Here is a 25,467-nt window from a genome sequence, read left to right as displayed (position 1 = left end):
TTTGAAAAAGAAAAGCCTGCTCACAAAGAAGATAGCATTGGATTAAATTGTGATCGTCGCCAAACGACTTGGGTCCTTTGTAAAAAGGAAACTTACAGACGTTGGCTATATTTTTAATTCGTGGTTGCCATTTCCCTGGATACTACCAGCATGTTTGAAAATACACACGTTTTTATATATGCCCTGAGAAGCGGCCGTCCACAAAATGGGGTCAAAGCAACACAAAGCACATTTTTAATGAGTTTCTTTTGTCCTTTGTAGATCTCATTGGCTTGCCGTGGGTGTGCTGTGTATATACAATCATGAGCCTTGCGTGCCTGGTTTTTGTTGTTGTGTTTATACCCGAGACAAAGGGATGCTCTTTGGAACAGATATCAGTGGAGCTGGCAAACGCGTAAGTATTACGTGCACGCTCTCTGAACGACGCTCTGGTCCAAAAAATGCAGTTTTCCATACAACCGAGTAATGATCCAACATCTGAAATGATTTCAGGCTATTCCCTTTGGCGTGAAACTGTATCTCAAAACACCATTTCAGTTTTTATGCCATGTGATGAAACTGGGTGACTAAGCTAAGGAATTAGAATATCCAGGGCTTTCTAACAGGTGCACTTTTCAAAGCTCTCTTCAGGAATGGTCAAAGAACCTCTCTCATGTCCCGAGGTCCCCCACCCAGGAGGGGTTTTTTGTTTGGGGTTTCAGGTAAGTCTTGGAATGTCATGCTCACCATGTGCCAGAACCATGGGCCTCCTTCTTCTCTCACACGTGTAGGTCGTCTTTAAGCCCTAAGCAGCCGTGAAGGCTAAGACGGTCAGGAACACCCTCGGGTTTAAATGACTGCAATTATTCCAGATATGACACAATAGAAATAAGTTTCAGAAAGATTAAGAGTTTCTCCTGGGGAGAGCATCTAGAAAGCTGGTTAAATACATTGCAAAGAGAGATTATTTAAACAGCTTGATTTTGACGTGGGCTGTAGAGAACTCCTCTTTCCTTTGGTAACAGAACTCAGAGCTCTAAGTGCTAAACTGTGGGGAAGGAGGTGATGCTAGGGGCCAGGAATGAAGGGGAACTTGTTCTTCTTCCTGGGATTAAATCATTACACTTGAACGTGTAGGAATACTTGTTCTTGGGGTTTAATGGGAGGGCGCTACTTATTTATAGTTAGTGAATTTCTTCTAAAAACACTTTCAATGGGCTAGAAAGAAATGTTTGATTGCTACTGGAACTGTGGGCATAGTGATAGTTCAGCGTTTATCTGAAGGAAGAATAAACCTGAGAGGTGATTGGATGGTCACTATACATGGACATATTTATTTATAGCAGGATCTGGAAAACTTTCAGTTTGTATTTTGCATTTTTAGAAGTGGTTTGCATTTTTTAAATATTTCACTTTAGCAGACAGAAAGACTTTTCTCTTAATTCAAGCTGTGAGTTAAATATCAAATTGTAAGGTTAATTTTTAATATAGATAAGGCCCTGTTTTTTAAAAATACAATGAAAATGGAAGTTATTCATTTACGAGGAAATATAATTGTCAGGAAGGCTGGCCGGACCCTTGGCCTGACCAGCACATTGCCTGGCTCTGTGCTAGTTGAAGTCAACTGACTGGGTTTCTTGGCGAGCACGGAAGAAGACTATAATGACCGATTCATGCATGATTCAAGAGCCTCAGATCTTGGTAACTCCATTCATTCATCTGGAGACTTGATTCAGATTCAAGGCCTATTGTGGGACTAAGATGCCCGGACGTTAAAGACTTCCGAATCTACGGGACATTCTTCATTTCTCATTCTGCCCTCTCCGTGTTTCCCATCAGTTGTCTGGTTAGGGGTAACACACCATCCCCACACGTTGTGGCTTAAAATATACTACTCCCCATTTCCCAGGATGCTTTGGTTTGCCTGGGTGGTGCTCTTGCTCCTTCTACCTGGACACCCTCATGGGTCCACATCGGCAGGAGGGGCAGGCGGATTGGACGGTGTGAGAGAGCTGCACCCGTGTGGATGAGAGTGGGTGCTGACTCGGTGGGGCATTTCTGTTGTCCTCCTCGGGGCCTCGGCCTCCAGCAGGCTAACGTGGTTTCCTCACACGGCAGATTCAGGGCAATGTTCCAAGGCAGTGGAAGCAGGACTATGAGGGCTTGTGAAGCGTACGTTCTAGAAGCCACACGGCAGTACCTCCATTACTTTCTAACACCCTCCAAGTCCCGAGGCCAACCCAGCGTCAAGGGAGGTAGAAGTTAACTTAATCTCTTGATGGGATGAAGGACACAGAATTTCTTTTTTTTAAACCACATTTAAGCTACCACCCCTACTCTTTCTTGAAATTCTCTTTAAGCGCCTATGAAACTATTTTCTTTCCTGGAATCCCTCCTACCACACTGGCACTTATCTCTTTATCTTTCCTTCTATTTCTAGATTCTAGTTACCATTGAAGACTTAGCCCCACATCCTTATGCCTTCAAAGACAATGTAAATCCTCATCTTTGAAGTCCTGCATACACGTAGCCCTGGAGAGCATTCCTTTCTCCTGGATTTTTAGTATTTTCTAGTCCCATTTTCTTCGCTGCTGCCTTAGCTAAGACTCTAGTGTTTCACCTCCTTAACTAAGTTATAACATTTTGGTTTCCAGGAATGGTCTCTGCCCATTATCCTTCCTATGGAACCTCTCTCTCTATGCAGTGTCTAGCACAATATTGATGCCTAGCAGAGGATTAAAAAAGTATTCCCTGTTCATTTGATACTTGTGAACGAGGCCAGTGCTGAATTCATTGTGTGGGGGATTAGATCACGGGTAACAGTGTAAGGCACAACGTGTCTTGATCCGTGGACCACAAGATCTACGGTCTAATCAGCAACGGGATGAGGAAGAGGTATGTGGGCGGATAAGTGACACATTCTGGCTTTTCCACACCATTCCCTTCCCTACCACTTCAGATATTATTTATTCAACTCTTTCTTGACCATCTACTAGGCACCAGACCCCATACTAGGAAAGAACTGAGGATATAGGAGACCAAGAGTCCCTAGCTTCTTTTCCCTTAGGAGGCAGGCAAGAAAATGGACCACTGCAAACATTTACCATTGCTGGCAAGCACAAAGGGAGATCACAGACATTGCAGGATGTCATTTATAAAATCTTGAAGGAGGGATCTGGGCAAAGAGGAGTGTGTGGGAGTCAGAGGAGAATCACACACAGAGGCCAGTATACTCCCTGGTGTGGTGTGAAGAGGACAGGCTCCGGGTTGGGGATCGAGAGAGGAGTCCAGAGCGCAGGGCAGAGAGCAGTTGGGGGGTCGCATCTGTCTTGGTAAAGAGTCTGGATTGTATGCTGAAGGCAGTGGGGTCTGTTTAAAATAGCAGGGTGTTGGGGCGCCTGGGTGGCACAGCGGTTAAGCGTCTGCCTTCCGCTCAGGGCGTGATCCAGGCGATCTGGGATCGAGCCCCACATCAGGCTCTTCTGCTATGAGCCTGCTTCTTCCTCTCCCACTCCCCCTGCCTGTGTTCCCTCTCTCGCTGGCTGTCTCTATCTCTGTCAAATAAATAAATAAAATCTTTAAAAAAAAAAAAAAACCCAGCAGGGTGGGGTAGGGGGGGAAGTTACCCAATGTTTAAAGGAGGACTCCGACAAAATACAGAGAATGGAAGGGGGGCTCCTGAATGAGGGAGACCAATGGGAGTCTGCTGAAGAAATCAGATAGAAAACTATGGGCTGGATGGCGTGCAGGGATGGAATGAAACGACCTGGAGCTGGATTGGAAAAGACAGTTGAGGAAAAAGAAAAAATTGGAATCTTTCTCGAGCCTAGAGAACGAACCCCATATACAATGGGAACATCCACCAAAGTAAGACAAGGAGGAGGAAGAGCAGGCTTGGGAGGCAGGAGTCTGGTGGGGGCTCAGGGACGACACTGAGTTCAGTTCGTGCGTATTGTCTGTGAGGTGCCGATAGGACATGCGACTGGAGGAGAGAAAAGACCAGTGGACGTTGGAAGCTGGTCCTCAACGCGTCAGTGCATAATAAGTGCGTATGTAAGCCGGGGTACACCCACGTTTGTGGAGACTAAGCTTTTAAGGACCTTGTTTAATAAAAAAAAAAAAATCACCAAATTATGAATGCAAAATTAGAAGTGAGTGTGTGAGTCTTGGAAGAGGCTGTGATGTGAGGGGTCCCGGGGCTGAAGGGTCATTGGCCTTATGGTAGGTCCACCTTGTGCATATGCACTTTTTAACTACCTGTTTATTAGCTGGGGGGGGGGTGAAATTCCTTTAAAAATAAAGGTTTGCTAAAATTCTTGTGAACAACACTAACTGCAAAGTCGAGGCAGGGAGAAAGCAATTATGAACGAGCTGAACGAACAAAGGGCCTACTCTGTTATCACTCCTGATCGCATTCTTATTTATTTATTTATTTTTAAGATTTTTTTTTATTTTTTATTTATTTGAAGAGATAGAGACAGCCAGTGAGAGAGGGAACACAAGCAGGGGGAGTGGGAGAGGAAGAAGCTGGCTCATAGCGGAGGAGCCTGATGTGGGGCTCGATCCCAGAACGCCGGGATCACGCCCTGAGCCGAAGGCAGACGCGCTTAACGACTGTGCCACCCAGGCGCCCCCGCATTCTTTTTTAAAAAGTCTACCTTGAAAGTGGAATGAATGTTCTGGAATTAAGATTAAGAAACTTTTAGATCTATCTTTCATAGGTATCCAATCGAAAACCAAATAAAAATTTGAGGACAAAACTTAGGAAAAGCCAATATTTCTATCTGGTAGACCCCCAGAAGGAGACATCCCTAGCAACGTATGATTTGGCTTTCTAAAACGCAACAAAACTTACTCATTCAGGAACAGGGTGGGGAAGAAATCTGTCTAAATTGGTAAAGCTCTGAATTATGAAATGTTTTTGAAGGAATCACATTTCTGTAACTTTTGAGTCATGTAATTATTCAATTTAAATCCAAACCTCCAGTTATAAAGTGCAAAGTAAGGGAAATCCAAAAGCCAAGACACTGGCAACCCTAGACGGACCGCACGGGTGCTGTGTGTTGAAGAGCAAGTCTAGATACTAGGTCTGATGCAAAGAATTATAAAAGATGAGGGGGCAGAACAATCCTGCAGGTGAAACTCCCAGCAGCAGCGAAAGCACCTACTGGGGTGTGTGTCGTGGGGCAGCCCAGCACTGCGGGGAGAGAGGAGACAGTCGTTCTTGGAAACCTTGGCTGACTCCTATTTCTGTGGACTACGGAGCCTGAGGTTGGTCTCAGCTTGAAGCAGCAGGTGGACAAAGGCTTTTTTTGTTTTTTTTTTAAGATTTTATTTATTTAGGGGCGCCTGAGTGGCACAGCGGTTAAGCGTCTGCCTTCGGCTCAGGGCGTGATCCCAGTGTTGTGGGATGGAGCCCCACATCAGGCTCCTCCGCTATGAGCCTGCTTCTTCCTCTCCCACTCCCCCTGCTTGTGTTCCCTCTCTCGCTGACTGTCTCTGTATCTGTTGAATAAATAAATAAAATCTTAAAAAAAAGGTTGTATTTATTTATTTGAGAGAGATAGAGAGAAAAAACACGAGCGGGGGGAGGGGGCAGAGGGAGTGGGAGAAGCAGACTCCTTGCTGAGCAGGAAGCCTGGAGCTTCAGGATTCGATCCCAGGGCCCTGGGATCAGGACCTGAGTGAAGGCAGACACTTAACTGACTGAGCCACTCAGGCCCTGGCAAAGGTTTTTAAAATGGAAATGTAAGCAGCCTGAATTGTGTCAGCTGGCTAAGTATTTATGGAATATGTATGTTAAACAAGGTTCCCTGGAGGGAAAAGTCAGAGACAAAAATAAAAAGGAAGATAAAATCCCTAATGGTATTGAGAAGTTATCCAACTAGCTAAGTACATGGAACGGGAAGCCCAGGGAGCTCGCTGGGACACAGGCTCCGAAGTGAGCTCGGACACCGTGCTAAGGGAGTCTTCACAAATTGAGGAGTTAAGGAAAAAAGTGAGTCCAATTTTGTCACCAGGGAAGGAGAGTCCTGACATGTATATCCCAATGACTTTCTAAGGAGGAGGCAAGGACACGATTTCTAATGTGAAATTAACTTCAAAGGTGATACATGCTGCTTAACATTTTCCTTTCTCATTTTTGGCATTAGGTTCTTTTGTTTCCATTTCTGCAAGGACAAGAAAACAAATATTCTTCCAAGGTTGTTTCTTATAAAATAAACAGTGAGTCAGCTGAGAGGTCAAAAAAGATTTCAGCAATAATGTAATTTGAAAGGATTTAATGTTGAACTTCTGCCCTGCCAGCCACAAACTCAAAATGGGATGTTGGCCATATTTGCTGTTTCAGCTGTGACTTTATGCTTTTCCTTAGTTTAAGTGGAAACAGAGAGAAAATGAATGAGCGAATGTTTTGGAAATATTTTAGTTCTGAGACTTAGGTTAGTTTTTGCTTCTAGCAATTTAATGTATGTGGTTGCTCCTTCCTTCATTCTTCCAAACTCACTTGTTCGAGAAGTATTTACTGAGCATCTAATATGTGCCAGGCACTCACTGTTCAAGGTGCTACAGCCACATTACTCAGCGAGCAGAAATGCTGCGAGAATTAAAACATGCTGATAAGCTAGGGAGTGATTACGGGGCTACTTTTGATCAGGTGATCTGAGAAGGTTATTCTGAGAGGTAACACTTAGGATAAAATCTGGGTGATAATAAGGAGCCAACAAAGATAGGGCAAAGGAGAACTGGAACAGGGAGAACGGCTAGCGCAAAAACTAATCCGAAACACACTTGACCTGTTCCGGCCAGGAGGCTGAATCTGTGAGGTTGTTACAAAGTTCGTAGAGATGAGAGTGCAGAGCCCTGCAGGCCAGCAAGTTTGGATTTCATTCGTTTTTTTTCTTTTTTTTTCCCTAAGATTTTTAATTATGTATTTATTTGAGAAGGAGAGAGAGAGAGAGAGAGCAAGCACTAATGAGGGGAGGGGGGCCAGAGGGAGGGCAGAGGGAGAAGGAGGGGGGAGAAGAGGGAAGCCTGGATCATGACCTGAGCTGAAGGCAGAAGCTTAATCTTAACGGACCGAGCCACCAGGTGCCCCTTGGATTTCATGCTAAGTGCAATGGGAAGCTACTAAAATACTCCAGCAGGGCGTGAGGGGAGCCGACTGACATTGTGCAGGGGGCCACGTGAGCCTCTGCCGTGGCCCAGCTGAACACGGCTGAGAGAGCACAGAGGCGCCCTGTTGAGTTTTTCTCACTTTAAATCATGACCCTTGGGGGCGCCTGGGTGGCTCAGTCCATTAAGCATCTGCCTTTGGTTCAGGTCATAATCCCAGGGTCCTTGGATCAAGCCCTGCATCTCCGGTTTCCTACTCAGTGGGGAGTCGGCTTTTCCCTCTCCCTCTGCCCCTCCCCCCCACTTGTGCGCACGTGTGCTCTCTCTCTCTGCCTATCTCAAATATATAAATTTTTTAAAAAATCATGATCATTGACTTCAAGTGGCCTTCAGTGCTGCCTGGCAATCACATATTTCCCAGGCCTATTAAGTGCTTGTCTTCTAGACAACTGCTCCATACCACCTTCTCTCTCTGGGAACGTCCCCACCTCCTCGGCCCTGTTCACTCCACTGATGTCCTTGTCTCTGACTGTACTGAGGAAATGGACACAATCAGAAGGGAACTTCCATAGCCTTACACACCAACGCACACATTAGTGTTTGTACCTACATACAGCGTCACCCTTCTGGGTTCTTTCTGTTAGTGCCACCGTTGCTGTGTGAGGCCAGCCGCTTCACGCTCTCCCCCACCTCTTTCCCAGGACATTCTCCAACAGTTTTCTCTGCTCAGCCGTGCGTCTTGCACACTTCAGCTCTCTACTGGATCTCAACTTCTCACCAGCATGGAAACCTTGTGTGACTTTTTTCCCCATTAAAAAAAAAAAAAGGGGGAAAGAAAAAAAAGGTCTTGATTCCATTTTCCTCTTTAGCTTGTGCTGTTTCTCTGCTACCATTTACAGCAAAGTTCTGGAATATTCATTGTCATCAATTCCGCTTTCTCCATTCTCTCATGAACCTGCTCCAGGGAGACGTTAACGGCTACCACCCTGGTGAAATTGCTCTAACATCCCAGCGGCCTCTACATGGCTAACCCCAGTGGTCAGTCTCATTCCTCATCGTAATGGCTAGTGTGGTGACCATCCCCAGGATTGGCCTGAGGAGAGCATGCCCTCCTTCCTGAAATACTTGTTTCCCCGCCTTCGGGGACCCACCTCTTGGTTGTCTCCTGTCAGTCACTCCCTCAGCAGCCTCTGCTGCTTCCATCTCATCTTCCCAGTATTGTGAAGTTTTTGTGCCCTAAGATTTAGTTCTTAGATCACTTTGCTATCAGCCTCACTGGCTTATTGATCTCACATAAAGTTACTCAATGCATGCACACATGCATAAATGAATGAATGAATGAATGAATGAATGAATGAATGAATGAAAAAGAAGAGTAAGGCAATGAAGTAGTTAGGATGATACTTAAATTTTTAGCTTGAGAAACTGCATGGATGGTCAGATAGGCCAGCCAGAAAGAGCACGAGGTTCAGGGATTGAGAGATGTTTTAGATGAGTTCATTTGGAGATGACCATTAGGAAACACTTTCACTTGTCTCCTGGAATAGCACACTGCACCGCCTTTCCTTCTACCTCATTAGTCACTCCTTGGTCTCCTTTGCTTCTTCCTTCTCGTTTACACTGCTAAATACAGATGTGCCCAGGACTCAATCCTTAAGATCCGTATCTATATTCACTCTGTAAGATCTATCCCTAAGGCATTATCAGCCATAAAGTGATGACTCCCAAATGGATTTTAATCTCCAGGGTCTGATCTTTGACCTTTCAAATTTCCAAATCTGCTAACTTCACATCTTTGGTCGAAATGTCTAATAGGCATCTCTGGCTTAACATGACCTAGACGGAACTCTTGATTCTCAGTCCCGCTCACCCAAATGCACATACATTCCTCTGCAAACCTTCTGCCTGGGGGTTGTGGGGAGGGGGTCCTCAGGCCAGACGCTTAGGATTCACCCACGATAACCCCTACTCCTTACATCTGTACTAAGTCTCGTTAAATCTGTTAACAAAACATACCATGAACCCGACCTTTTCGACCGGTGCCATGCACAGTCCCAACCACCATCTTTTCCGTGGACTAGACTAACCTCTACATTGTTCTTCCAGCCCCTGCCCTCTCCAGTCTATCCTCGATATAGCAGTTAGACTGATCTTTTAAAGATGTCATTCCTCAGCTCAAAATCCTGTGGCTCCAATTACATTACAAATAAAATGCACACTTTTATGGCTGCCACTTACTTCTCTAAGCTCGCCTCTGTCGTTCATGATCTTTCTGGAAACACATGCTTCCAGTTCTTCACAGGGTTTCCTCCTTGTCAGTTTCTGATCAAATGTCACCTCTTTAGAGTGATGCCAGTAGTATGATCGTCACCTCCCACCTGTTTTCCTGTTTATTTTTCTCATTAGCACTTTAACTGCTTGAAATGTTACGCTTATACGCTTCTCTCCTCTATTAAAAAGTAAGCTCCTTGAAAGCAGGTCTGTATCTACTTAAGTAACGGATCAAGTGACAGGAAAAGATCTTCGAAAGAGGTTCAAAGGTGGCCTTACTTTGTTTTTAAATAAATGTAAAATACTAGGGCATATTTTTATGCTGATGGCAGTAATCCCATAGAAAAGAATTTATTAATGCAGGAGCAAGAGGGTAATGCAGAGGGTAGGCAATGCAGACACAAATACAGGCATATTGGTAGAGTTTGAGAAGAGGAGAAAACTAAAATAGGATCTGGGACATGATCCCCATTAGTTCTATGTAATACTATCTTTGGACTCTGTACGTAGGAATGCCTTGATTTTCTGGGAAGTCACCCTCCCCACCTTACCCTTTGCGCGAGATTGACCAAAGTTCGGTGATACACTGAATTTCATGATACATCAAGCCTTTGCAATAAAAATGTCTTTTTGGCTTAGCTAAAACATTACAGCCCCAGGGTGATTAAAAAAAAATAATAGCCTGTACCTTTTTTTTTTTTCCCCAAGTACTATAACTAAGAGTGACATTTTCATTAGTGCCTCTTTCTCTTTCAGGAACTATGTGAAAAACAACATTTGTTTTATGAGTCATCATCAAGAGGAATTAGTGCCAAAACAGCTTCAAAAAAGAAAACCCCAAGAGCAGCTCTTGGAGTGTAAAAAGCTGTGTGGTAGGGGACAACCAAGGCACCTTTCTCCAGAGAACTAATGGCCTCAAATCTTACAAATGTTGTTAAAGAACAATTAGAAAGGTGTCTTCGTGCCAACATAATATTGGCCACTCCCATGTTTTCTTAGTGTCGTGGAGCTAGTTTTAGAGACACCCTGAAATTATAAAGACAACCTTTAACCTTCACCTCTCGAAAGGTCAATGAGGTACGAGATCCCGTGATCCCTTTCTTCCTCTGCGTAGGATACCAGGTGAAACAAATACTGGCTGGTTCAATACTTTGCACCTTTTTCACAGAGCAGCCTTTGAAAAACTACTAACTAGCAATGCGATCAACTTTTGCCTTAAGGTATGTACGTATGGAGGCCGCTTGCGGCTTTATGATTCAGACACCTAAGTGGCCTGAACACGAGCGTACAGTTTTTTGCCCACTACGACGGTACTTGCACTGGGCCTTCTGTCAAAAAGAACCAGGACACAACGTGAATAATTGCGCCTACATCCTAGATTAGCAGGAGAGGATCCTGGCTGGGATTTCAGTGATGATGCCTAATTATCGTTCAATAAGTACAAAGATTATGCAGCTTATTTTATGAATTATGAACTACAGTGTAATGCAAAATACCCTTTTATGAATTTTATGTATAAAACGTTAAAAAACAATTCTGCAACAGTTGAGAAAAATAAACACTGTTCCACCCATTTTAAAAAAATACGACTAGAAAGGACAATTTCAAAATCCTGGGACCATTTTTATTTAGTAGTACCTGTTAGTAAAACCTTAGAAAAGGAGTCAGGCCATTAGGTTATTGATCCAAATCTCTAATCAAGTAGGTGTGAGTTATTGAGTCAAGCTGATACCACTCTCCTTGGAAGGCTTTCGTGATGACTGAAGAGCGATCCATATAGCCTCCTGCAACTCTTTGCACTCCTCAGGACGACCACTACCTCGGGTTACGGCACACGGGCTGTAGCTGCTGCTGACCTTCAGATGACTGCGGATGTAGTGAGTGACATTCAGACATCAGGACGATTCCCTCACCATGTTCTCTAGGATGAAACGGAGGTCACCAACCGTACCGGAAATTTGGGTTTTGCCCACACCACAATGAATTGCTCTCTTCTGTTTTTCTCCAGTTGAATATTAAGACTCGGTGAGGTATTTTACCGATGTGCATATGATGACAGAAAATCTACAATAAAGAATCTCGATCTACTTAAGTAGTGACCCATTAAATTACTATTATAAGCCATGGGAGACACACAAACACTTAAAGCATGAACAACCTAACTTGAAAAAGAATAAAACATTATGACCAGCCTGAAGAAAAGAGAATCCTAAGGGCCAAAACCCTTTGTTATTTAGACTGGAATTTTCCTATTGGCCCCTAACAAACTGTCCCAGTTTGATATAAGGGTATATGATCTAGGAATTCCCCTATAACGAAATGGAAAGACTATAAATCCATGCAAGTAAGAGTGAAACTGTATTAGCAGAGACTCAGGAGAATGACCGAAAGTCCTGACTCTGAAATGCATCGCATCATGAAGACTGGCAGGGAACGTTACGAGGAAGGGAGACTCGAGCTCTTACTTCTACCACGGCACATTAACTATGCAAGTTAGAGCATGTGTTTCGTTTTCCATTTTGGAAGGAGAAGGAAAAGTGTGTTCTGTAGTGGATCAATTTAAGAAATTTATTACGACTCCTCAGTGGAATTCTATGCTGAGATGACTTTTAAAAAATCAAGACAGGTAATCGATATGAATTTTTTTTCTTTGTCAAGCATCACAGATTATAAGATATTTAACAAAACTGTTACATGTTTCCTTGGAAGTTCAAACACTGTATATATACATTAGCAATTTCTTGTTTCAGCCATTCATCACAAATGGGTAGGAAACTGTTCATAAACTTAGGGGGTTTATCACTAGTGATTTCAACTTCAGCATCTTAAACACTCTTGTATTTTTCTTTTATTATCCTGAGTCTGTAACTAAATAATTCTGTCTTCAAATTTTTACCCAATACACCCCTAACCACAGCTTTTTGATTTTCAAAAATAAAAAAGGGGGAATACTTATTTGTATGTATATATTCACAGTTTTTATTTATAAAAAAATTTACAGCACTTGTGAAGAGCCAGCAGAAGACATCAGACACGCTCATTCTTACCAGCTTTGTTAAGTTTAGTGGGTTAGCCACGACACTTCGCCAGGTGATGCTCACACGGCAGCCCTGAAGCCTGAACTGGCTAGATTGTCTGTCTTCCTCTTTTCTGAGAAAGCATTCTGATGAGCTACTGAGCTACCTACTTTTCAAGTCACTTGAATACTGAAAATATTACAACATCTGGATCTGCACCTTGACCATATAATCACGTTTCCCCCTTTATTTCCTTTTTTGTGAACATCACAAAACAGGTCACTTATTACTGTTAGTTAAAGCTAAGTGGAAAATCTCAATTTTTAAAAATAGTCGCCCAGAACCTGTGACTTCTTCACTGAATTGTATCATCCTCTATACTTTATAAGGTTTACCCTATTCTACTGGATCTTACAATGAAGCAAATAAACCTAATGTATAAAAAAGAGAGAGAGAGAATAAGAGAAGTTTGAAAATCACAATTAAGTCTTTCACAAGAAAGAAAATATAAAAGCTAGCCTTTGCCCCCCGACTTAAGAGTGAGAGGCACAGTAGGGGAAGGCATCGAGAGAAAAGAAGATAAAAATAAATAAAAAATAACGTATGTTGTTCAGTGCAGTTTGTAAGGTAGGTTTGGAAGACCTTATAATACGGTAAGGAAAATAAACTAGAACATGGAGGACAAGATGTGGCAAATTTTTCATGAAACTTTCAAAACATTTTGAAAATTCAGGTTTTAGTGGAAGATTGTGTTGGAATATTGTCTCTATTAAGTCCCTACTAAGAAGCTCATTGGACTGTCCACTCAGCTTTATTTCTAAGTGAAATTACTGTTGGTTCTGCTAAACTCCTGATCCCAAGCACAGGTGCACCCTGATCGCATACTACCCCCAGGGCTCTTGGGTAAGCCAGGGGCCACTGTTTCACAAATGCGTATTTACTGTAACTTTAAGAGGAGCAATCCCAAATACTGATTAGTCGCACTTCAGCTCCATTAAATAGGACACAGCAAGGGGAAAGACGTATCTTGCAAAATGGCTTTCAAGTTCAAGTTGAACTATATTATAATTATACTGTGGCACAGAGGCAGCTTGTGGGCACTTCTTGTTAAAACAGCACAATGTATCAACTTCTGACAAGACTCTTAGTATAGCCTTCAGCACCAACCTAAGATTACTACTTTCCTACAACTAGAGGTGAGTCTTACCAGAATAACAAAAGGACATTTGAGGTACAACCCATCACAGCTTCTTTCTCATATCCATCTTGTAGGTAAGAGGCTTTGCTTTTTAAAACTACACTTTTATAACTTTTAAAAGATATTTAACATTTTCTATCATATTAAATTAGCAACAGAAAACATTATGCTTAATCTATAAAGTTCTACTCCGGTTTGCTCCCTAGAGTTTATATACATCCTTTTATTTCTAATCTGCAAGAAAAAAAATTCCTATTTGATATTTGGTAACAGAGCAGTAAAAGATACTATACACATGTGGCATATATATATTTACAAAATACACTTCAAAAAGAAGCCAACACACTTTAGCAAAAGTCTAAGCTTGCATAGATTAAAAAGAAAAAAGAATTATGAATACAATTTTTGTTAAAATAGAAAATGGGGAATAAAAGTTACAGAATGGATATGAAGAGAGATCTTTTCCAAACTTTTATTTGTGCACATTCAATTGAAAAAGATAACTTTTACAGGTTCTTTGGTGCCCATATTCAGCATACAAAAATGTAAAAGACTATTCACAAATAAAACACGTTAGCTCAAACCGGGAAGAAATAATGACATAACGAAACAATTTAAGGTAGTGCACACTGTGACAGCTCTGCTTACGGGGACATGAGAATTACTGCGAAAATAAATAGAATGTCCTTTTGTAAAAGCAGCAATGTCATGTCTTGTAAACTTCCTTTTTATATTACAGCAAGGTTTGAAATAAAATCCAAAGGGCCTGGAGCTTACACTGTAGCCGTGAATGAATAAAAGAGTCTATTTCCTCAATTACCGTTGGTCCAGTTTTCCTTTTGTTTTGAGTCCAATGTGCAGCAGGTTTTAAAAGGTGCTCCGTTAGGGATTCTAACCAATTACGTGATGAATTATAAAATTTCTTTCCTGCTTTCAAACACAAATGGGTAAATCTGTTCCACAGCAGTCGCAACGGCCTTTACGTTGGGCCCTGTAACAAACACAACGGCGGAAGACGTGAGAAGGGCGCTAGGAACGTGCACTTCCCGGAACCGGAAACATTCACATAGTTTAGACTAGCGGATTAATTGTTTAAAAAAAAGATCTACACTTTACATAACTATACAGTCAAAATACAAACCAAGAGAATAAAATTTGTTTCTGAACAATTCAAGGAAATCTGAAACACAAAATGCTATTATTCATCTTGTTTTCGGGCAGTGTGAAGACAGTATCTATAAAAATCACATCTAATGGCGCTGTTAGGTGCTGATTAAAGGAAGAAATGATAAACGGGACCAGACACTTTGGTCACTATCCGTTTGGTCACTATAGCCTGGCTTTCAGTTAGGCTACTTCTGATGCTCACAGGAGTACTGAGGAACCCAGCAACGTAAAACAAAGCTGCTTCCAAGGTATTGGAAAACTGCAGAGTTGTTATTAAGTGGTCTAAACCCCCCACCCCCCCAGATTTGCTAGTGCTTGCTACCCACCACATGTTTATTATTAAGCTGGCCATTCATCCTCACAGCTTAATCAGTAAACAGGGGAACACACATGTAGGAAGGGGGTGCCAGTATACGTCAATTAATCCATATAATGCTAGGAATAACTTTTTTTAAATGTACTCTTCCATTTAAATAGCTAAAAAGAAACAATGAAAAGATTTTCATAAAACTTATTTTGAATAAAAACGGGTTCACTAAAGTACACTTAAGTCTCTTGAAAGATGCTGAAAACGTACATACTGTACCCACCGTGAACTCTCTGAAGGTACTGACCACGTGTTATCCGGGTCTGCTCCTTCCTGATTCCCCTCCCCCCGCCCTTTGCCTATGGGAACCACTCAGTATCTGTTCACTGAATCGTTAACATTTCATAGGATGTTCCTGATGTAAATATATAATGTATACTAATTAACCCAATTATCTTCAGCTCGTTATTACACAGTTTAATTAATAACTCAGTAAATATAGATTTTACCTATGCATCGTAAACTCTATACTTAGCAGGGACTTATTGATCAATAGACTTTGGGGCCTCTCAGAAGTCTGGGCTCCAAAATGTAGAGAGAGACAGTTGAAAGAAGGGAACAAACGGATTTGTTCCCCATCACTCCATTTTCAGATACAAGCATGACGCTGGCAGTAGGCTTTAAAAGTCTCCAAGGAAGATGTGAAAACCCATAAGATGAGTCAAAACTAAGCTTCCTTGTTCAGAGTCTAGAGGTGTCAATAATGTGTATTTTCCTCTAAGAATTGAAGGAATACAAAGAAAAATTCAAGAACACCAAAGAAATTTCCTGAACTCAATTTAGCTGAAGGTTGGGCCTGACTTCCAAGTGATGCTTCTATACCATTATAAAGACGGTACCTTTAAGCCATCCTGTGTGCTAACTAACGCTCTCCACACCTAGTCGCTTGAAACCACCCCTTGCAAATACTTACAAAAGATATAGAACGAAATACACGTAAGACATGACATATAGGTACCAATGATAGTTGAATATTTTGCTTATATCAAACCTCTTCTCTGTGAAGTTTATAAAATGAGTTTCTCTTGAATATTTTAAATGCAAGACATCATAAATTAAAAAAAATATACTATGAAAATATATACTAGAATATTCTTAATAGCTCCAAACTGGAAACCATCTAAATGCTTACGGACAGTATGTTCACATCATAGATACTACACAGCAGTAAGAATGAATGATCTATAACTACATGGACTAATACAGATGAATCGCACACTAAGATAATAATGAGTGAAAGAAGACAGACCCAAAATAGCATACGTAAGATTTTAAAATAGTACATAAAAGTAGGGAAAACTAAACTACAGTGTTAAAAGTGAGGAGACTGGCTCCCCTTGAGGAATAGAAATGCCTGAAGGGGACAAATGAGACATTATTTCCATTTTGATATGGGCACCTCGCTTGAACCATAACGGACCGTAAGCTTGGTTTCAATATCATAAAATACCTGTTACTGTGATACTTCCTGTTGAAAAAATCTGTAATGTAGCTCTTAGAGATTTTATCCGATAGCACACAGCAGGATGAAGTTCAGGTTCATAACTATACCAAAAAAAAACCCCCCAAAAATCACAATTAATATAAATATTTACAGGCTGACAATAATTATAAATTTGGTAAGCTGTCTTGATTCTTCAAAGACTTACCTGGCATGAGGTCTATTGTTCTTTGTGAATTCTGGCAAACGGATTTCAAATGGCATGTTACACACTGCCAAAACGTTAACGACCTTAAAATCTGTAAATATTACCTGTAGGAGAGAAGAACTCAATGAACTGTTTTGAAACAAAAATTTACTCCTCAGAAAACAAAACCTGCTCATCCGGGCAACTGTAACTAATTGTTTCAATCCTTAAGAATTAGAGCAACCAAGAAAGAACAGGCACATCTTAAACACTGAGACAGTATTTTAGGTTATCAGTGATTTCTTAATGCCATGCAGTTGACCCTCGAACAATACAGGGATTAGTGCTCCTGGCCAGTCAGGAGTCCATGCACTACTTCTGACTCCCCAAAAACTCAACTACTCATAGCCTACAGTTGACTGGAAGCCTTACCCATAAAAGAGTCAATTAATACATATTTTGTATCTTATATTATATACTGTATTCTTAACAATAAAGCTAGAGAAAATGTTATTAAGAAAATCATAAGAAAGAGAAAATACAATTATAATACTATTCTGTATTTACTGAAAAAAATCTGCATATATGTGGATCTGCACAGTTCAAACCTGTGTTGTTCAAGGGTCAACTGTAATTAAAGGGAAATAAAAGGTCAAAAACTTAAAAATTAAATGAAACCTGAGATATTTGCATGATCAAAACACCTGGTCTTTTGAATATGTTTAATTTTTTTTAATACTTTAAATGGGATATTTGATCTACTAGGATAGGATAAAGAAGAGTGATAAAAAAATAAAAGCAGAGTTCTCCTTCTCCAGAGTCAAAATGGAAAAGTTGCCATTCAAAAGTCAATAATCACTGAGTATACACTGAGCTCCAAAGGTCAGACATTTTCTTATATGCAGTAGAATCAAATGATATTTCTATGAGTGTAGTTAGATGTTTGTTTTCTTTTGGGGGGTAGGGTGAGAAAATTATTTTTAACTGGGATTTTTCTCAACACTTCCAATGTTATGCTAAGACAAGAAGCTCCAAGACTGAAAAGTAACTTCAGCCACTCCTACCAATAATCTGAATGGTTCTATCTTATTATTATGTTTTGATATGTTCCCAGTAAAATCACAATTCTGGATTAACTGTTCTGCAGCTGAGTACTTACACAAGGCAGTTGATGAAAGTCACAAAACTGTCCAAAGTGACATCACCATGAGTCAAGACTCTCAATATTGCCACTTTCCTCGAGCACCAACCCTTCCCCTACCCACCAGCACTTCCATGCCTTTCTAGCACCTCCCACCTCAGGGAAGACTGAAGAGTCAGAAAAAAACTCAACTTTCCACCACTGCTCATTCAAATTCCATCCAACCTGGACCCACCTCTTTGAGGACCACAGCTCACCTTTTTCTTTCATTTACTCATTATTTCCAAGTGACGTAACAAGTCCTTAATATGTACTAGTTTTACTCAAATTTATGCCTCCATAAAATTGTATCTGATAAAGTTAACCTGCCAGCAACGGTCACTTTACGTGTGAGAACCCGCCAACCAGTGTGTACTTTTTGTGGACTACATCATGGATTTGACACAGCAAGCCAATCTTACAAATGTCCCTTTCTATACAATGTGCATTTTGTTTTGGATTTATGTCATTTTTAATACATCTGATTTTACAGAATGCAGTCTTTTCTGAGTTCTTTTTTTTTTTTTTTTAAAGATTTTATTTATTTATTTATTTATTTGACAGAGATAGAGACAGCCAGCGAGAGAGGGAACACAAGCAGGGGGAGTGGGAGAGGAAGAAGCAGGCTCATAGCGGAGGAGCCTGATGTGGGGCTCGATCCCAGAACGCCGGGATCACGCCCTGAGCCGAAGGCAGACGCTTAACCGCTGTGCCACCCAGGCGCCCCTTTTCTGAGTTCTTATACAAGGTGTATAGTTGGTATTATTTATTCAGGTGAATTCTTTTCAACTTACAAGAGCATGTACAGTTATTTCCAAAGCACAGATTACATAAATTCTGCATATTTTAAATAATCACAATTCCCTGTTATAATGGTATGTTCTCACTAATCATAATATGTAGGAACGCTGTTTACTCTTAGCCGTTAAATGCACAGATGTATGCAAGTTCCACTCTAGTATCTTTTTTCTTCTTTATAATGTATGTGATAGCTATCTATAAATAAAAACAAATACACTCCCTACTCATCATCCAGACATACACTCTTGAGATGATCAAAAACGAGATTTTTTTGGTGAGAAGTGAACACCCTAAAAGAGTTGAAAAGGCAGTTCGCTTGTAAGGCAACAAGTCTCTCAATGAACAAGGGGTTAGCGAAAAAGCCAGGATTCTTTACAAGTACTCACATGGATGAGAGTTCGCTACTAAATTTTTGTACTGAAGGACAGTAAGAAAAAGGCCAATCATGAGAAGAGTTATCTGTGTGATTTTTTTTTTTCCTTAAAGATTTTGTTTATTTGACAGAGAGAGAGAGCATGCACAAGGAGGGGGAGTGGCAGAGGGAGAGGGAGAAGTAGGACTCCCGGAGAGCAGGGAGCCCTGATAAGGGCCTCGATCTCAGGACCCTGAGATCATGACTTGAGCCGAAGGCAGATGTTTAATTGACTGAGCCACCCAGGCACCTCTCTGTGTGATTTCTTTAGTCTGTTAAATTAAAAAGTCTAACTTTATAAATTAAATCCTTTAATATTTGCAGTTTTTTGGATGTTTTGGATATTTTTTGAAAATGTTACCTGAAAACCTAGTTTCTGCAGACTGCGCGCTAAACGTCTGGCACCAAATTTAGCTTCTTCTTCACTACGGTTTTAAGGAAAGAAAAAGATTATCAGTTAGGAAATAAATTTTATACTGACAAAAATGATAAACCATACACATGATTGTAAGTCTAGAAAAATGTCCTTTCTATGACAGAAAAATCAAAAAATTAAAGTAAAAAATCCAAGTAAAATTTACCTTGTTGCTCCAGTGCAAATAATTTTTCCTGAGGACCAAATTGTAGCTGTAATTCTAGGTTTTCTAAGCTTCATTAATACTTTCTGCAAAAGAACAAAATAAAACAAAACCGTGGTTACATATTGTTAATTTTCCTTATGGTTCTGCTCCATGTGGCCATTTTAGTAAAAGTGTAACTACTACTCGACGCTTACCCAAGACTGAGATAAATAACTGTTCTCCAAATCATCCGACCTGAAATCAAGTACCATACTGAACACAAAGAACATATTAATTCAAAAGGAAATTTAATTAATTAAAAATACAAGGTCTATATAAACCTTTTACTACATACTCGAAATCAATGTCCTACAAGCATGCAAACTTTTCAGCTTTCATTCCACCCGGGTCACATAACTGGAATTTGCTATTTGCAAGGATCCCTAAAGATGCCAAACTTACTCACAACTCAGGAGTTTTACAGTAATTGTTACTATTCTCATCTGGAATATTCTTCCCTCAATAGTCTCACTTTCATTCAAGTCTCTCACCAGATGTCAGATAGACAGGCCTTCCCTGACCACTCCACCAAAGCGCCCATCCCCTCCCGGCTCCCCACCTCCCACCCTGCTTTACACTGCTTCACCGTACTCATCATTACATTGTATCTTACAGCTGGAGATGCCTACTACATATTCAAGTTCAATATACAAATCTTGAGTGCAGGACAAACGTTGGAGCTGGAGATGTAATTTCAGATTCCTTAGATATGAAAGGCATTTAAGGTTGTGGGTTTGAATGAAATTATCTACAGAGTAAGCATAAATCAGTCAAGGACTAAGGTCCAAGAGAACAATGTGAATTTAAATTTTCATTGCAATTTTCATTTATGGAAATATTATATGCCCATTATGCATAAGAGATAAATGTTTACTGAATACTGTAACATATAAATGAATCAGACATTTCTCCTCAAAACTTTTATTATTTTTTGAGTTTCGCCCTTTCTCTGTCATATGTTATATTATCAAACTAGAAAGCTAGTAAGTCTGGAAGGATAAAATTTACCAAAGAGCCAAATAAAACTTGAACTAAAAGATACTACAAAACTTCATACGCAAGTGGCTGCGAAACACTAAACTGAGTTTATTCTGCATTTAATTGTCTTCCACCACCACCTTAGCCATCAATTCAGCTTTTTCAATTAACCTTCTATGAAAGAGGACTTCCCTGTCACACGGCATGCTCAAGTTCCAAAGCAGTATTAGGCATTTTACTCTCTAACCTCCTTAGCAGACATATTTACTCCTTTATTTAGGTGACAATGGCGTTACTGATCTTTAATTGTGGGTCACTGCAATTTTTATTTGAATTTAATTCATCATAACTTAGTTTCTAGTACTAACAGCTAATGATAATTTACTGAGGTACACTGGCACCTAATTTTTAGAGCTTAGAGCCTTCATACGCATTCATAATTTTCATAATAAATGCGTAAGATATACATTTCAACATCATTCGGTTTATAAAAGCCAGTGAACACACACTGTCACTTGTAATGTTAATCTCAGTAAGGTTAAAAGCAAGTTATTAATGCTTTTATTTTAAATGTTACAGGTCTAACAAAAACTAAAATTTATAGTGTCCAGGTCAGGATAGGAATCACATTATTTTCAGCAATTCGTTACTAAAGAATACCAACTACTTTGGCTAAATAAAGAGGGGTATTACAATATGCTACAAAAATTACAACACATATTAGGGCATCATTCATATCATACAACATTCATGTAACTAAAAAGACTATATATATAGATATTTTTAAAGATTTATTTATTTGAGAGAGTGAAAGCGAGAGAGTGGGGGGAGGACTAGAGAAGAGAGGAACTTAAGCAGACTCTGCGTTGAGAGCAGAGCCTACGCGGGGCTCCATCTCACGACCCTGAGATCAGAACCTGAGCCCAGGACCTGAGCCGAAACCAAGAGTCTGACGCTTCACTGACTGTGCCACCCAGGAGCCCCGAAAAAATGATATCTGAATAAGTATATACCACATACACATGTCCCCGTCTTCATTTAAAAGAAACTGAGAGAACAATAAAATTCTAGTAGCCTGTGAATTCTTTGCTAAGACCTGGAGACAGGGAACATCCAAAAGCTGACACTTCCGGGGAGGTGGGGCCACTTCTATGAGGCTCAATATCGTATTCAGTACACCTGGCACATGGTAAGGTGCTCAGAAACTGTCTGTATACAGAATATGTTTTAGAATATGATTCAGAGCACTATACAATTAGTCTATGCAGCACACATACCAAAATTTAGATACTTACTCCAACATCACGCTTATAAATTACATTTGCTCCCTCCAAAGCAATCTTCCTTAAGTTCAAATGGCATCTTGTTCTAAAAACACAGACTACATTTGTAATTAGAATGTCCAATGCAACATCACTGTCTGCATCCATTGGGGTAGTTTAAAAACTTAGCTTCCCACCACGAAGATCACATCCTGAGAAATAAAACAAAATAAAGTAATTAAATATTCTGTTAATTAATTTTTCACAAATAGTCCTGCAAATTAAAATAGAAGAAATGAGTTACACTATTTATTTTTTAAATGTTACTCAAACCAAATCATGTCCCTTCTGTTTCCCATTAACCATTTTCAAAAAGATAACAAACATGTCATATAAAATCTTTCAAAATCGGGGCCTAACTTGTATCCCTTACAATTAATAAGGAACTTTCACATGCCAGAAGCCTACCAGACTCATCTCCTGCTCCTTGCCTTTACAACCACTTTGTTTCAGGTCTATCACAGTTATGGCAGTTCTCCAAATACATCAAGTTTAAGGGCTGGACTTTGTGGTCCCAATGTCCAATCATTAATGGTACTATAACCTACCTCATACAACTTGCCAGGGCTATAAAAAAAAAAAAAAAGACCTATTTTTCCTCTATTTTAGGTAACTGGCTTACTTGTTTAAAGGAGAAATATTAATTATATTTGTTAACAGATTTTTCTCATTTACTAGTTGCTCATTCATTATTCACTAATCAAATATATTCCACACACTGAGGACACCAGAGAAAAAATAAGTAAGACAAAATCTTTTGTCTTCACGGAGCTCTGGCAAAAAGCACACCACCATTTTTGCCAAGATCACAGTCTTCCAAAATATACCTTTCAAAACTATGATACAAGCATTTCTATAAACAAACGAAAATGAGCCCTAGTTTTTACTAAGCACATGACCCGTATCCAGCTAAAAAATTCTTTTTGACTAGGCTTCTACTTTTATTTATTTGAGAGAGAGAGAGAGAGAGAGAGCACGCACATGCACATGAGAGGGGCAGAGAGAGAGGGAAAGAGTCTCAAGCGGACTCTGTGCCCATTGCGGAGCCCATGTGGGGCTCGATCTCACAGCCCTGAGATCATGACCCAAGCCAAAACCAAGAGTCCAAAGCTCAACTGACTGAGCCACGCAGGTGTCCTTAGGTTTCCAATTCTTAAAAAACAAATAACAGTAATTCAGGTCACCTAACCCACGAAGAGAAAACCAGAAAACACTAATATTACCATTATAATGACCTTTAAAGATTCTTTGAAGTTGCAATATGAAAAACTAGCATTTTTATAAGGATTCAAAATATTATATGATTAAAACAATGAAGATGCCAAGAATCCCAGTAAGGAAAATTCAAGCTTGTTTTCCCTTTTAGTATTTGATAGAACGTAAGTCAGGCCAAGCCTTGCAGCACCTCTCTGGGATGAGGGAGCATTCAGCTCTGTGTACCACTTGTATCTTACCTTCATCAGGTTTTCTCACATTTATACTCCCTTCAATCTGCTTATCTTCTTGTTCTGTTGTTTTTGTGTATGTCTGAGCAACCTCAAATAATTTTTATGTACAAGGAGTGGAGGAGGGGTAGCAGTGGATAGATATATGAGTAGACAGATTAATAAAGAGGGCAGAGGCAGTTATCAATACTGATCTCAAACAGAGATCAATATCTGACTCACCACTTAACCAGTTAGGAGAACCTGACAAGTTATGCAATCTATCCGGGCCTCAGTCTTCTCATCTGTGGCATGAAATACAGTGCCCTACCAGAAAGTGTTGTAGGGATTATAGAGAAGGTATAAAACGTGCTTAGTGAATATATCTGGTAACAGTAACACAAAAATGACAGTTAATATAAATCAAATACATTTAAATCAACAGGCAGAGCACAGATACCTTAGTATCATTTCCCATGATTATATTACAACCCGGATATTGAGCAATCTAGACCTCTCCAGGTTTCCTACGTTCCTATAAAAACTGTGCAATAACTATGAGGTAAAGAAGCTCTTAGTGTTTACCTCAACACCCATTCCATCCTTCCTTCACAATGAACAGAACCCAACAGAATCTAGCTGGGTACACCGTGGGAGAAATAAAATACTCTACATACCTTCAAGGCTCCCTGGTAACAGGTATAGCCAAGAGGCCACATGGCCCCGTCATGGTTAATGAAATGTAAAATGAAATGGTTTTGTGTCTTTTGGGAAGAAAAGACTGCTTAGAGTGACCAAACTAAGCCAGCAAAGACCCCTTTCCACCCTTCTTCACTTTTATTGCCTGGAGTTTGGATGTAAGAGTTGGAGCTCAAACAGCCATTTGAGATCATGAGACTATGTGATAAGGACAGTGGAACAGGAAGACAGAAGACGCCTGAATCCCCCATACAGTGAAACTCCTTATTATCCCTGCACTTCCTAATGCCAGACTTGACGAATGAGAGAGAAAAATAAATTTCCCTATCAAGGCCCACATATGTCAGATTTTTAGTATATGCCGCCAAACCTGATCCTAATGGATACACATCCCATGAGACAGGCTACAGAAAGCACTACTTAAAAGAGAAACTATGCCAAATTTACTGTTTCACACAGATTTTTTTATATCAAACAGGTTAAAACAAGTTAAGGGAAGAAACCAAGGGCAACATACAGGGTAAAAATAAGTCAACAGAGTATGTGTAAAGCAAATCTTGGTGAACCCAAAGAAGCCTTGAAATTAATACAAAATAGGTGATTGTGTCAGTACTTTAGCAACTTAAATTCTAAAAATAAGGTCACAGGCATAGTTCATCTTAAGTTACTCAATGTTCATATTTTACATGAATATAATCTGGCAAGCAGCCTCAGAAAATACTATTGCTCAGAAAATACTATTGCTGGTTTTAAATCAAGGATACATTATGAAGTCAATACTTAAAAAAGAAAGAGGCATCCTATAGGAAAGACTCCACATTTTTGAAGTATTATAAACAAATAATCAAAAAAAATCCCCACTTGCAATGAATTTATCTATCTTGTAAAATAAGGGAATAGTGCTGGATATTAACAAAGATTCACCCCACGGCTAACATCATACTGAATGGTGAAAAGATCAAAGCTTTTCCTCTGAGATCAGGAGCGAATCAAGGATGCCTACTTTCGCCACTTGTATTCAACATAGTATTGGAAATCCCAGCTAGAACAATTAGGCAAGAAAAAGCAAATGCATCCAAATTGGAAAGGAAAAATAAAAACTGTCACTTTTTGTGGACATGATTTTAAATAGAGAAAACCCTAAAGATTCCACCAAAACAGCTGTAACTGATAAATGGATTCAGTAAAGTTGCAAGATACAAAATCAATATATAAAATCTGTTCTATTTCCATACATTTGCAACAAACTATCAGAAAGATAAATTTTAAAAACTCACTTCACAACTGCATC

At 40.0% G+C, this 25,467-nt stretch overlaps 2 protein-coding genes across 3 annotated transcripts in view; one reads left to right on the top strand and one right to left on the bottom strand.

Annotated features, from left to right (window-relative positions):
* SLC2A12 (solute carrier family 2 member 12) overlaps positions 1 to 14,398 on the top strand; it is a 55,871-nt gene extending 41,473 nt beyond the window's left edge. For both annotated transcript variants that reach the window (XM_045805506.2, XM_045805505.2), the window contains 2 exons: positions 262 to 394; positions 10,120 to 14,398. In XM_045805506.2, the coding sequence (XP_045661462.2) occupies positions 262 to 394; positions 10,120 to 10,273 (287 nt within the window). In that variant the 3' untranslated portion in view covers positions 10,274 to 14,398. The remainder of the gene's footprint in view (positions 1 to 261; positions 395 to 10,119) is intronic.
* Positions 14,037 to 25,467, bottom strand: part of TBPL1 (TATA-box binding protein like 1) — a 33,165-nt gene continuing 21,734 nt past the window's right edge. Inside the window, exons 2-7 of the mRNA XM_045805507.2 lie at positions 22,027 to 22,205; positions 19,715 to 19,797; positions 19,495 to 19,558; positions 16,762 to 16,865; positions 16,563 to 16,657; positions 14,037 to 14,569 (exon numbers count right to left, since the gene is read on the bottom strand). Of these exons, the coding sequence (XP_045661463.1) occupies positions 14,490 to 14,569; positions 16,563 to 16,657; positions 16,762 to 16,865; positions 19,495 to 19,558; positions 19,715 to 19,797; positions 22,027 to 22,161 (561 nt within the window). The 5' untranslated portion in view covers positions 22,162 to 22,205 and the 3' untranslated portion in view covers positions 14,037 to 14,489. The remainder of the gene's footprint in view (positions 14,570 to 16,562; positions 16,658 to 16,761; positions 16,866 to 19,494; positions 19,559 to 19,714; positions 19,798 to 22,026; positions 22,206 to 25,467) is intronic.

Source organism: Ursus americanus, chromosome 11 (assembly GCF_024610735.1).
Source record: "Ursus americanus isolate L20-20 chromosome 11, mUrsAme1.1.p, whole genome shotgun sequence".
In the NCBI taxonomy this organism is placed as follows: Eukaryota; Metazoa; Chordata; class Mammalia; order Carnivora; family Ursidae; genus Ursus; species Ursus americanus.
Note: the sequence above shows the minus strand (reverse complement) of the source record. Positions and strands in the feature narration are given on the sequence as shown.